The 13,902-nt window shown below is 39.4% G+C and overlaps 1 protein-coding gene across 13 annotated transcripts in view; it reads left to right on the top strand.

Annotated features, from left to right (window-relative positions):
- CDC14B (cell division cycle 14B) overlaps positions 1-13,902 on the top strand; it is a 76,494-nt gene that overhangs the window by 23,226 nt on the left and 39,366 nt on the right. For all 13 annotated transcript variants that reach the window (XR_002104650.1, XR_002104651.1, XM_019554856.1 and 10 more), the window contains exons 5-9: positions 4,170-4,246; positions 8,109-8,175; positions 9,155-9,217; positions 11,260-11,347; positions 11,646-11,876. Coding sequence is in view for 11 of the 13 variants with exons in the window: in XM_019554856.1 (XP_019410401.1) it covers positions 4,170-4,246; positions 8,109-8,175; positions 9,155-9,217; positions 11,260-11,347; positions 11,646-11,876 (526 nt within the window). In the remaining 2 variants the exon portion in view is untranslated. The remainder of the gene's footprint in view (positions 1-4,169; positions 4,247-8,108; positions 8,176-9,154; positions 9,218-11,259; positions 11,348-11,645; positions 11,877-13,902) is intronic.

Below are 13,902 nucleotides of genomic sequence, written 5' to 3'. Positions count from 1 at the left end.
GGCAGGGTGCAATATCCCTAAAATGATCAGTCACACCATATCCAGTCAGAAACTTGGAGCCCTTTATTGATGCACAGTAATAGCATATAACAATCAGCAAGCAAGCAAGCAAAGGCTCTCACCATACACTGCCCCAGAGATGCAGGCAGGAAGACAGACATCTGGCCAGCATGTGACTGTCTTTTGAGGGTCTCTTGCTTTAGTTTGCAGTGGTCTCGCCTGGAGGAAGCTGCCAAGCGATGAACACTTGCTCCCTTTATTCCTCTGAAGTGTTATACCTTTAGTTCATTCATTGTGCACCTATTTTGGTGCTCATCCATTGGTGGTCCAGTCCAATGTATCTTGTCCAACCAGTGGAGATACTGTTCACATGCCAGGCATCTAGTAAGATGTGATCATATAGTTGGAATCTTTCCATCCCTGATTGGGACTTTTAGGTACCACAACAAGCTAGCTCCTGCAGCTGCGCTCTTATCTTTTGAATGCATGGAAGATGGGACCGCTTCTCTTCCCAAGACACGTTCTACTCCCAGAAAAAAAACCTCTTATTTCTGGAATGTGTGAGAACTGCCTTGTTACAAAGCTGCTCCCCTGATAAGCTATGAGGGCCTGATTTAGTTTTCTAGCACACTAATTAGCCACACTTTTTTCCTGAATGATAAGCAATAAGCAATAAATTACATTCTAAACATTTGAAATTTTAGCCATCACTCATCTGTGGTATCATTTTTAGTTTATACTGTCCCCCTGCCATCATAAAAACTTATCTGCTGCACTACAATATTTCCATAATTCATCCGTTATTTAGTGTCTTCAGTACCATGTGTCTGGCCTCTCTTCACCTTGACTGCTTTTTCCTCCATGGTGTTATTGCCAAGCTATTTTCCTTATATAGGAGAAAAATACTTTGTGGCCTTCCACTTGCTTATAAACACTGAAACACTTTGCTTCGAAAATAGGTCATAATATCATTTTTCCTACATTAACCAAGTTCTGTAATAGCCTTTTACTTGGAGATGGATATGATTTGTTTTTTAAAGTCTTGTGACTGCAGCAAGTTACATATAAAACAGTTTCCCAGATAAAGTGCATCAAAACTATTCTTTTTTAAAAGCTTATGAAAAAGCTTCAGTGTCCCTTCATAGCTTTTGTCTTCAGTGGTTGTGCTCCATATTACTTCACTCTTGCTCTATACTTTTTCCTTTAGGGTTTCTGTCCTGGAAACTGACATCTTTTTTCAGTTGACACAATATTAGATGTGCTAATGCTCAGTGTAGTTAAGAATTGTCAGGGAAAATAATCATGCTGGACTTGAAACGAGCCCTTGTCTATGATAAATGTTGATATTGTGTTGTGTGCATATGTTTACAGTACTATTTTAATAATAATATAATTTCTCAGGTGACAAGTCTGTGCTTAAACTTCTTGGTATAGTAATGTTAGTTAAGGATATAATGTGTTGTCTTTAATGACCTTCCTATATTTTCAGAGCCTTCCTGTAGATGTACTGGCGAAAGAGTGTTTTTGTCACTACAGACTTGTAGTAGAGAATGATATCTTTTATTACACCAACAACATCTTTGTAGAAAAAATTTCTTTAATTTCTTTTTGTCACTACAGCTTTTGTTCAGGGAAAAAGTTTAAGCTATGATACTGAAAAAACACTCTACTGTACACTGCATCTGTGCTAGGAGGGTAGACAGTGTAAGCTACATTCCTTCTGTTTGTATAGACTAGGCCAGGGCTGTCCAATTTCTAAGCAGCTGGGGAGCTGCATCAGTAAAGGCTGCAATCAGGGTGAGCCTTGGGACCCCAGGCTGCACACTGTAGATACCTCTGCCACTGTACCCCACACCTGTTCTTCTTTGCCACCCCTGCATTCTGCTGCACCGTGATCCCAGCTTCACTGTCTACAACACCATGCCACACTGCCCTACCCTCTGTGATGGAGGTAACAGCCTGGAGTCCCCTGCTGCTGTTGCAGTCAGAGCAGTATGGAGAATGCTGGCCAAACAGGGTTACATGTGGCCTGTAGGCCACCAGTTAGTCTTGGATTAGGCCGTAGCATGGACAAAGCTTTCCTGTTTGCTTGTACCATTCTATGTGTAAATTTTGTAAGCTTTTGGGGGCAAGGAAATTGTTTAGTATATTTATTTTATTTATGTTTAGTGTATTTGACTGACTGCAAATTGCAGTGCATGGCATTTGCTGCTACTTGGGTTAACAGTAACTTGCACTTGTAGTGTTACCGGATGTGTAGCCTATGCTTACCAAAGCAGGATTGAATGTTCTTGGAATACAGCCTACACTTCCAATCCACGTAATGAATAAGTATGGTGTTTAAGCTGTATAGTCCTGGGAATACTAATTAGGTAGTTAACAGAGAATAGTAGTTGAGGAGTAGCTTTTGAACAATGCTTGCATTCAGGAGAAACTGGAGACTAAACTTTGTTTATGCAAATTAGCATAATTAAATGACCAGAAGTAAACTATGTAAAGTTGGGGTTCATATGAAGAGAGCTGTATTTTTATTTTGTTCTCCTACTAGCAATAGCACTTATTTTTCTGGTTATTCTGCTTGTATGTGGTCAGGTCAGAATGTAAAATGGTAAAAGGTAAACCATTGGTATAGGGGTTTTTTGGGGGGTGGCTTTTTTTTTTTCTTTTGTGTAAATGCTTCCAGCTTTGTTACCAGTTCATATTCACATCCTACTCTTAATCACCTATCCCCATGGAAAATAATTTGTTAAATTCAGAGCTACGCTAAAACAGATGACTCAAGCTGTCTGTCAGCCTGGATAAACATAATTGTAAGGCAACACCCACTTTTCCTAAAGAAAAAAGGAAAATTAAAACTGGCAAATGAGCCTAGATTTGTCTTTAACTTTGAGAGGAAAGTTCATTTTTAAGTAGATCTTTGTTTATTTGAACAGAAACCATAGAGAAGCTATTCATCTAAGAAATATTAATTGTCTAATTTAAATTTTACAGGCTTCTTGTTTTTACATTTTAAATTCCGAGTAACTTCCTAAAATAATTAGATTTTATTTGCACTATTGAAAAGCTATATAAACTATCAGTTGAACAATTCAGAAGATTCTTACCTCAGTAAAGGACAGTTGTTACATGGCAATTTTTGTTTTAGTTACAAAGGTAGCCCGTGGAATACTTTTTAATGAGAAAAAGCAGATATTTCCTCATAAGGGGAAAAACTTCCAGTTCTTTGGTGTGATGTTTCATATTAAACTTGGACCATACTAAGGGCACTAACACTGGGAGACTGACCTACTACAGCAGTGGTTGTCAGCAGGTCCTGTTTAACCAGTAACAAAACCAGTGAGTGGTTTGACTCCTCATTGATAGTTAACAGCAATGGGTGAGTCTCCCAGCAGTTTTAAAGACCTCTGTAATGAACTAGGGCTTCGTCAAGCTGACATTTTTGTTTTGCCAAGTTCCTTTGACAGTGGAATGTTTTTAATATTTGGTACTAAAAATATTTTGCCCTCATTACGTTCTCAGGTTTTGTTGCTTCTATTGAGGTTCAAGTCTGCAGTTTTTCTCTTCTGTTGGCATCTGGATTTAATAACAAACACTGTTTTAACCCAGTGTTTGTTCAGGCTGTGCAGTAGAGGAAATGCAAGATTTGGATTGCTGCACTCATCTACTTCAGCTTTTGGAGGACCAAAACACCCACTCGCTACTACTACTCATCTTTGCCTGCTGAGTAGATTGGTTATGTTTACTTTGTTGTTATTTTGGTATGAGAGAGAAAATAAAAATCCTTAGATTAAAATATTAGTTTTTAATATTGTTTTAATATTTCTAAATTTTTCTTTTCTCTGTAATGCCTTTTCATAGACATACTGCAGAAGTATTTAGTAGGTAAAGTGTTGCAAGCAATTTCATGGGAAACTGAAACTTCACAAAAGTCCTGAAAGTCTGTCCAGTAGATAGATTAATTCATATTCTTGCTAATATTGGCATAATATTATGTGGCATCTGCTCTATTTTAGTTCACTGCGTCATCTGCTTAATTTTTTTCGTTCTTGATGCCATGCTTGCATGGCATTAGTGAGCATATGTCTTTAAAGGCATTTTGGTTGCGAGAGATTGTTATGGAACTTAAAATTACCATTGCAAATTTTTCCTTTTCCTTCTTCTAAAAACAGATAATATACTTGAGAGAATCTCCAGAGAATGTGTACAGGCTCTTATTGTCTGGAACCATCTCTTACCTTCCTTTCAGGTAAATATAAAAGGTTTATGCATTCTGGTCTGTGAGAAAATATGAATCTTGTGCAGAACTGCTGATTTTGGGTCCTTTGGTTATGACTGCTGTATATTTTGTCACATATGGAACTTCCTACTGGAAAGGAGGTCAGGTAGTGAAATGACAGGCATATGACAATGATAATGTTGGAGTAATAGTGTAGCTATGATGGTCCAAGAAATATGCAAGAATAAAGGATATTTTTGGTGGTGACATCTTTTATGAGACCAGGTCTAAGAAAGTAAAAGGTAAGGTAACTGTGAACAGTATTTAGCATAAGCTGCATCTGCTTCTTTCTCTGACTTGAAGAGTACTTTGTGCTCCAGAGCTTATCTAAAATCTCTCCCAACCATGCAGTTGGTCCAATAAAAATATATTGCCTGCTGTCCCTGCCCTTCCCCTCCTCCCCCTTCCCAAAATCATGTATCTTGCCTCAGAAGTGCACTAGCAGAACTGTATATATGAGGCTGCATGTTTATTTTCACTGGTTCTTTTAATCTGTTGTGCATTTTGCTGGGATTTGCACCAAAAAAGCAAATTGCAATGTTAATACATTTGAAATGTAAAACGTTAGTTGAACTACACTCTCTTAAGCACTTGTCAAACACTGTGTTGATATTTTTGTGATTTGCCATACTTTTGATATTATAACTTACTGAATATGCTACCAAACTAACTAATGCTAAATTATTTAGCATTTTTGTGTGTGGAATGAAATTTTTTGTGGTTGCTTCACTTCCTGAGGTTTATATAAACCTAGGAACTCCAGGTTATAGACATCTGTTATTTTATCAGACAGCTGAACTGGGTTGATAGGTCATGAAGACAAGCAACTTTCTCAGTTTTTCTCTCTAGCCATCTTAGGTACCAAGCCAGTTTAAATTGTTAGAAGTCAAAGGAACAATTAAAAAAAATGCAGAAATCAGATCTGTTATTCAAAATTGTGGTTGCTGCAGGATGAGTAATCTACTAATTACAACAACTAAGCTTTTTTTACTATAGCAGCTGTTTTCCTGCTTTCCTACAAACAGTAAAGTTTCTCTGTAGTGTTTTTCAGTTCCTGTCATGTTCTTTTTCTCTTCTTGACAGTGACAGGATTTTGGGAAGACTTTCATCTATTTGTAGAGTTCCAATAATGGAAGTAATAGTTCTCTTCTCTTCTTTGGAAACTGTATTTAGGTTCTAAAATGAAAGGTGAAATCCAGGTGTCAGTGGCAAAGCTTCCACAGATTTTGGCGGAGCCAGGATTTTGCCCAGTGTTCAAATCTGATTACAAGTAGAGGGGCTACTAAAGAGAGCTATGAATTACAAGGGTGCTCTAGTTTCTGCTCTGCTCATATGTCCGCATTAAAAAAGCAATTCCTTTCTCATATCCAAGAATATATGTATTCTCTGTACATAGTCACTATTATAATAGCCTAGGGATTTCTGTTAATGTCTTGTGAAGAAATTTTTTGTATCCTGCTATCAATTTCCTGAATGAGTTTCTATTACTTCCTTCCCCTGGCATTTTCCTCTTTTTACACCAGCTAGGGAAGTGGATATGCAAAAAGGGAGTGTCAGCAGTCAGACCTCTAAAATTCTTGTTCTTACCGGTTTAATTCAGAACATTAAAACACTTTTGTTATAACCTATGACATTATTTCACCCCAATGCTTCAAAATGCATAGTTGGTGGGGGAGGGGTATAGTTTACAGTGAGACATAAATACAATCTAGAAGAGTTTGGGGGAGCGGGGAAGAGACTTTAAAAAAAGCGGTAATTTCGTCCAATTTGTGCTGCATGGTATTATTGTACAATTGAAGTGTCACTGATTTTAAGCTGCTGCTTTTAACTTTTTAGTAGAAGAGCAAGGGCACATTTTGTAGGATAGTGTCTATGAATGGGGGAGGAGGAAGAAGAAGTGTTATGTGTTGTCATAAATTATTTATTGCATTTCTGAAAAATGGAATAACTGCCAGATACTGCACTAGACTGTATCCTGAAATTTTAAGCCATACTTTTTCTTGATTTATTATTATTTTTTAACTTGGCAGAGGATTGAGCCTTCTTAAATCAGTTGCAAGTCTATGGCTGGCAGTTTCATACAATCATTTGCCAATTGATGTTGTACTAAGAAAGCATTCCGTTCTTAGCTTAAGAGGATTTAAAAAGTAACAGAAATAACTATTTTCCTTCCCCACAATTGAAGAAATAGTTGTATAATAAAGAGCATTTTCTAAATTAAGACTTAAAATATTTAGTTGGTTGATGCTTCAACATAAGAGACTTGTTTTCATTTAACTGCCATGTAATAAATTAAAAATTAGGAAACACTGTTGTTAGAAGGAAGTAATCTGGTCATCTGCATATACATATATCTTACCATGTTTTTTGTTTTTTAAATCTTTCACAATACCTAAGAAATTGGAGTACACTAGGGATGTAAATGATTAAGTACCCATTTAAATTCCCCTAACTTTATCAGTTAAACAGTTAACCAGTAGCATGCATCTACTGGAAACAGGCCCCCATCTGTACTCTAGCTCTTTCTTGAAGTGGCTGCAGCAAGCTGGGAAAACCCCTCAGCCCATGCTGCCACCTGCAGTTTTATAGGGCTGTGGCAGGTCTCGTTGCTGCTGCCTGCAGCTGGCCTTGGCCCCCAGGCAGTTGTATGTTAGTGGCAGCAGTGGATTGGGAAAGCCCCCCTTGCCTGTGGCTGCCTGGGGACCCAGGCCAGCTGCAGGCAGCAGCGGCAAGCCCCACCACAGTCCCTGTGAAGCCTTGGGTGGCAGTAGCAAGCTGGAGAAAGTTTCTCTCCCACTGCGGCTGCCAGTGCATGGCTGTCTGAGGGCTGGGCCTGAAAGTGGCTACACTGTGGTCCTCAGAGCTCCAACCTGGCTCGTTGCTGGCAGAGGATGCACATATACCTCATGGAAAACAGCATGGGAGCCACAAGAGGCCCAATCCTTGTTGTGGCAGTGGAGCCCTGGCCCTTTCCCCACCGTCTACCCAGAGGCACCAGTGCATCCACTGCTGGCAATGAGCTGAGCCAGCGCTCCGCCGACCTTAGTGCAGCCGCTTTTAGCCTCCCTGCCACCTGGCGCAAGCAGCCCTGCCTAGAGCCCAGGCTGGCTGTTGCAGGTGGTTGGGAGGCTGCATCAGGATTTGTGGAACCCTGGCCCTGCTTGTTGCCAACAGCAGGTGTGTGCACGCCTCAGGGCAGACGGTGCAAAAGGGGCTGGGGCTGTGCTGCCATCAAAAGGATCAAGCCCCTTAGAGCTCCCCTGCCGTTTCCCTGCCATAGTAGGGTACTAGTTTGCCCTCCCTGCTTCTCCCTCCCTAGGTACTAGTCCCCCCTCCCTTCCTCCCTCCTGCCTGCCTGCCCTGCCATCTTCAAAGGCACCATGCCACTTCCCTTTCCCTGCCCCCGCTTTCCTGCTGGACAGCTCTCTGCCTCATGCTAAGTAATAATCAGTAAGGTATTACTGGTTATCAATATATGAACAATTAAATGTTTAACTGTTCACATCCCTAGAGTATACAGACCTTGCTGGAAGTGCAATTCATAAATTTTATCAAGCAAGATAAACATTTTGCTGAGAAATGTTGATGTCTAAATCCCCCCTCCCCAACTTGGTTAGCATTGCATTCCCCATAAAAGCTGAAAGCAGCACTTCTGCAAAGGTTGGGAGGAGGGAAGTGGCTGGAATAATAAATATTATGTGTGTTAATATAAAATGTCAATAAAACAACTTCAAGCAATGGTGCATTTCTTTTGAGCTAACAAGTAACTGGTTTTCAGCTGTCCATTGACTTTTGTGTGTGTGTGTGTGTGTGTGTGTGTGTATTTTTACAGGGATGCTTCATTTGGTACTTGCAGTTTTCATCTAACACTGCTTGACTGCTTTCATGCAATAAATAAGGTTAGTAATATGATAGGCTTACTTACCTTTGCAGCTGCTCTGGCTCTGGCTCTGGCTTTGCCAGGGGCATAGAACACTCGGTGGGGCCAGGCAGTAGGAGTGGCTGTGGCTCCAGTCCGGGTCAGGACTGGAGTCAGACCCACAGTTGCTACCCCCGAATTGTGTGTGCCCCTTCCCCATGCCCTCCTTGCTACATTCACCCCCCTTCCCTGTGCCCCTCCTGTACTCCTTCCTTACCCGGTGCTTCCCCTGCATTCTTCCTCCACACTCCTGTCCTGCTTCATGCATCCCCTGCCTGCCGCATGAGCCGCCCTGGTCCCATGCATAGCAACAGCAGCTGCTTGCGTGGCCCATACTAGAATCTTAAAACAAGGGGTTTTTCCCCATGCTGAATGGGGGAGTAACCCTATTTTAGATTTGAGTAAGTACAGTAGTTTTTTTCAGTCGGCTTTGGATATAATGCATCACAATAGCAAACGATTAAAAGGAAGGTTCATGTCTCCAAAGTTATTCTTAATCCAGTATATTCAACTCCTTCTGGTGGCTAGAACATACCTCTAATTTATAGAGTTAAATTTGGTAAAATTTTTCACAGCAATGTTGCTACCTCTCTCTTACTCCATTAATAAGAAGATTGCATGCTGCTACAGCTTGCAATTTGTTTTTAGTTAATTAAAACAAAAATCCCACTGTTCTTATTTATTCTCATTTGTGCATATTAGCATTCATATTGGAATGGAAAGATTTGTTTTCAAATGAGATTGAGTGTCACATTTTATGAAGTGGTTTCAAAAGCATTAAAACATTATGTATTAGATCAAACTTAGTCCAGTTAAGGAAGTTAATGCTGAAAGTCACTCTGAAAGGGTAGAAATATTGGGCATATAAATGGTATGCAGAAATGTATCATGTTGGTGAATTATTTTTTTTCCTCAGAGTTTTTTTTTTCTATGCTAAAAGTTTCTTTGTGCATTTTTAGGCTTTGCTACATGGCTTCCTGGATTTCAATGTGTTTGATGTAGATGAATATGAGCATTATGAGGTAAGCATTCTGTATTAGTCCAAATATTAAAAATTATACAGTATTTAAATGTTATTTTGAATTACATATTTTAGTCACATCATTGCATTGCTTTACAAAAGTAGCAAATAAACTAGTACTACTGTTATATTGGTCTTCTGACCATTTCCTATTACTACTGCCTGGATTACTTTTATATAACTGGTTATTTTTGTAGCCTTAGCTTTGATTTCTGTTTTTTAGACTATTTCAGATCTTTAAATAAAGATGCATTGAGAGCAAAATAGATGATACAAATTAAATTTAAACAGCAGAACTGGGTGGGTGCATATGTGATTGGGCCTGAGAGGACTGTAGAAAGTAAAGATGATGAGGAGAAATGTGAAAAGAGGTATACACGGGTGTAGGTTGTAGTCATGTTGATCTACAGACATAGGCAGACAAGGTTCTTTGGGTAAACCTGATACCTCTTATTAGACCAACATAAGTAGTTGGAAAAATTCTTCTTAGCAAGCTTTTGGGTATAAATACCCTTCATCAGGCTGAGGAGGCATCTGCAGTTGGTGAGTGTTCTTCCTGCATGGTAGGTTTTTTTTAACTTCTGATTTTTACCATTGGAGGATGCTGAAAAAAACTTCCTATTCAAAAGCCACTTTTTATAGCCAGTTTGTGCTGTTAGGGGAAACTCAATGAGCAACCTGAAGAAATGCCATTTTTGGACCAGTTGTTATTTAATGAAGGGAAACAAATATGAAGTAGTGAAGAAATGATAACTGAATTGTGTGAATTTCAAAGCCAAAAAATCACCTCAATTCTTTGAGGAAACTTCAGTGTAGAATTTTAACTTTACAACTACACACCATAGATAAATACCACCTTTTTAGGGCAAAAATTGTGATGAATGTAAAGGAAGATTAGATTAGAACTCTTAGAGTTCAAAAAATAATTTGCTAAACATTTCCAAGTAAGGCCTTATTTGAAGGTAGCTGATGCTCCCTCCAAATTTTGGTTTAGGAAGAGAAACTAAGAATAGATGATATTTTGTTGATGAAGCAAACAGCAGCAAACAGAAGCAAGACTTGTCTGTCAGTTGTATTTAGCTTTGATTTATGAAGCAAATAGGAATAAGGCTTGTTCAGGCTGGGGAAAAGATGCTTAGTAGGGGACATAATAGCAGTCTTCAGATACTGGAAGGGCTGCCATAAAGGTGAGGGGAAAATACCTTTTCTCTCCTTCTGTAGTGAGTAGATCATGGGCTAGTGGTAAACTTCTTTGCTCTAAGAATAGTGAGGCACACTGTCCAGGGAGGTTGTGGACTCTCCATCGTTGGTGATGTTCAGGAAGATGTTGGGCAGACATTGGTCAGGGATGATCTAGGCATAGCTGTATCTGTGTTGTGTTATGGGTATTTCCCATGCTTATGGGCTTTGGTTGCCACATGAGACCAGGAAAGTTTTTTTCCCATTCTGATGCTACATTTTGGGGTATGTGCAGATGGGGGTTTTTCAAGCCTTTTTTAGAGGCATTGGGTGTTGGCTGCAGCTAAGGCTGGGGATTTTGACTCGGCTGTGCCAGTGCTCTTGCTGGGACTTAAACCCAGAGGCTCCTGGCTAAAACCCAGGGTTTCTTGCTCCTCTGCTCAGTGTCAGACTGATCACCAGATTTGAAGCTAGGAAGAAATTTTACCCCGCAGTCAGAGGGGTACAAACTGTTGGGGTTTCTGCCTTTCTCTGCAGTGGGACTCGTGGACCTCTTCCTTGGATTTCTCGTGTGTATTTTAAACATCTTTGCAGCAACAGAATATTAGCTGCCATGGTCCTTCTGCTTTACCTGTGGCAAATAACAGTATTGTGTCTTGTGGCTGTCAAGGTTGAAGGTGTAGTTTTGTTAAGAGGTTAGATAATGGATTTTCATAGGATGGTTTGAATAGGGGTGATCCTGTCTCTGGTTGGGGGCTGGACCAGATGAGTTATGGAAGCTTCTTCCAGCCTTACCTCTCTGTGGTTCTAAGCTAAAAATTTAGGGATATTGAGAAACAAAGTTTTTTTGTTTTTGTTTTTCAGAAAGCAGAAAATGGAGACTTTAACTGGATAATACCAAACAAATTCATTGCCTTTAGTGGACCTCATTCAAGAAGTAAAATTGAAAATGGTACGCTTAACAAAAGGTGGGGGACACAGACCCACATGCTACTGGTTGCTTAGTTGGTTGTGATGAGTAAGAGCAACTTTATCAATTGTGGTGTTTTTTAAATATTCATCAAACTCTGATTTCCTTAGCTGTTTTTCTTTGTTTAAACTTAGCAGTAAAAAAAACATAACTTTTATTTTAATTGTACTTGAATTGGGTTTTGGTTCAGTTTTTATGTTGAACATACCTTCTTTTAAAAACTGTATTGATTGTTGTTGCTGCAGTATTCAAGATTGTTTCCTTTTTTTTCTACCTATAGGTTATCCCCATCATGCCCCCGAGGCTTATTTCCCATACTTCAGGAGACATAAGGTCACCACCATAATACGCCTCAACAAAAAAATGTATGATGCCAAACGATTTATTGATGCTGGTTTTGAGCATTATGACCTCTTCTTTGCTGATGGAAGCACACCTAGCGATACTATCGTCAAAACATTCCTAAATATTTGTGAAAATGCTGAAGGAGTTATAGCAGTGCATTGCAAAGGTAGATCCTGTGCATTTATATTGTATGTGGGAGTTTAGGTGGCATGACACTTTGTTTTAGAAGTTCTTACTTCCAGTTGCTTATAACTTTGCCAAACTAAATGTTTCAGCTAAAATGTTCCATACTTGCTGTCTGCTGCATCTGACTTCTTTAATTTCAACCATCTCTTCAGCCATTTCCAAGAATGATGTCAAGGGAGAATGGGCCTGCCAATAGTAATCTTTTCAAAGATTTGGCTAGGAGAAAGTGCTGGTGTTTCTATGCTTTGCAGCAGAAAATTTGAAATTTGGCAGGTAGATAGCTTTAAAAAGAAACAAAAAAAATCCCAACCAAAACTCCAGCTAAAATATTTGGTTTTTAAAAATCACATTGCGCACATAATCTGAACTAAGCGTGTTTCCAGGCCCCTACTCAGCTTCCAATCAGTTCTTCCAGAGCCCAGATAGAACAGACAGAAGTTGAGGCCCCAACATTTTTCTTCTGTTGAGCGTATTGTTCTGAAGTCTTCTGTCAAGAGTATAGTGCATTTCTTTTAGTATCTGGTTCTGGATACTTAGCAGTCTACTATAGTTACTTTTTTAGCTCAGCTGGTAGAGAGGTCTTCTGCTGGGGTATAAATATTGTGGGACATCAGCAGTCAACCACCAAAGGTCAATATATTTCTTATTTTTTTAAAGGTGAAAACTAGGAAACTTAAATGTGTTTAAAAAACCTTTTAAAACTATCACAATTAGTATTGAACATTCAAATCTTTAATTCTGTGCCATATTTACTTCTGCTTCCTTTTGATACAGTCTATATAATTGCATACTATTTGCTCTGCCTGATCCTTCAGATTAGTGCAAGTGTTTCTTGATTTAAATGAAGAAGACAGTCTGGTCTCTCATGGTCAGGCCTGTTGCCTGGAACTCAGGAAAGCCCTTTCTTGTTCCCAGTTCTGCCACATGCTTGCTGTGTGATAATGTTTCATGAAACTCTTGTTTACCTAGAAAAATCGGTGAAAATATTTTGGCACCTTGATTTGCTGATCTGCATTAAAGTTTACAGTTTGAGCCGTTTCCTTAATTGAGCAGTGTACCCGAATGTCATGTAACAATAGTACAAGAGCTTTTCTTCATCTGAGTATATTAAGAAGGTGCTGATTTATTTCTCTCCAAAATCCAGTTTGTTGTATTCTGCTGTGTAATGCTACAGCGAAAGCACATCATACATCTTGAGCATATCATACCTGTCTTGCAAAAGTAAATCAGCTTTTGGGTTCCTAAATAGTTTGGGACTTACGTGCCAAGCAGTATCTGTCTCCAACTAGGAGTTCTGTGGAGTAAAATTGATTGAATTTGAGATATTTTTCCCTTCAAACCCTTCTCCCATCTCCTTTTGACTATCAGTTAAGTGGTAGGGCTCAATGATTTGAACATTTTTCATGGTGGGTTCTTGGCAGGAAGTATCCTAGAGTCACTGTGCCAAAACTTAGATTTGTTCAGGGAATATTGCACAGCTTGTCTCCTTCCTTAGGTTTTGATAACAGTGGTTTGAATATTCACATTGAGAGAATAAATTGGTGGTCATTGTGTTTTAGGATAGTTGAGCATTTGTTTTATGATCATATGCAAATTGTATTTCTAAGTATTTTATGCCATCTAGGTATATAGATGACTCTAATAATGAATGAAAAAATAATGTATTCCTGTATTCTAATATTATAAAAGCTATAGTCTTTCTGTCCATCACACTTAATTCGCGATCTGATTGGCTCATATGATCAGGGGACAACAGGGCAGGCCCTGTGGGGTGAGGCTGCGGGACCTGAACCTGTTCAGCCTCCAAGAGAGAAGGCTGAGGGGGGAATCTTGTGGCCTGTTATAAACTAGTCGGGGGATCAGCAGGCACTGGGGAAGTCACTGTTCCCCCAAGCACTTGTGACCAGGAATAACGGTCACAAGCTGGCAGAGGGTAGGTTTAGGTTAGAAATCAGGAGGCGCTACTTCACGGTCAGGGCAGCTAGGGTCTGGAACCAGCTTCCAAG

The sequence above is a fragment of the Crocodylus porosus genome, unplaced genomic scaffold (genome assembly GCF_001723895.1).
Source record: "Crocodylus porosus isolate Cpor-Errol unplaced genomic scaffold, CroPor_comp1, whole genome shotgun sequence".
Classification (NCBI taxonomy): Eukaryota; Metazoa; Chordata; order Crocodylia; family Crocodylidae; genus Crocodylus; species Crocodylus porosus.
The sequence above is the reverse complement of the archived record's forward strand: the minus strand, read 5'-3'. Positions and strand labels throughout refer to the sequence as shown.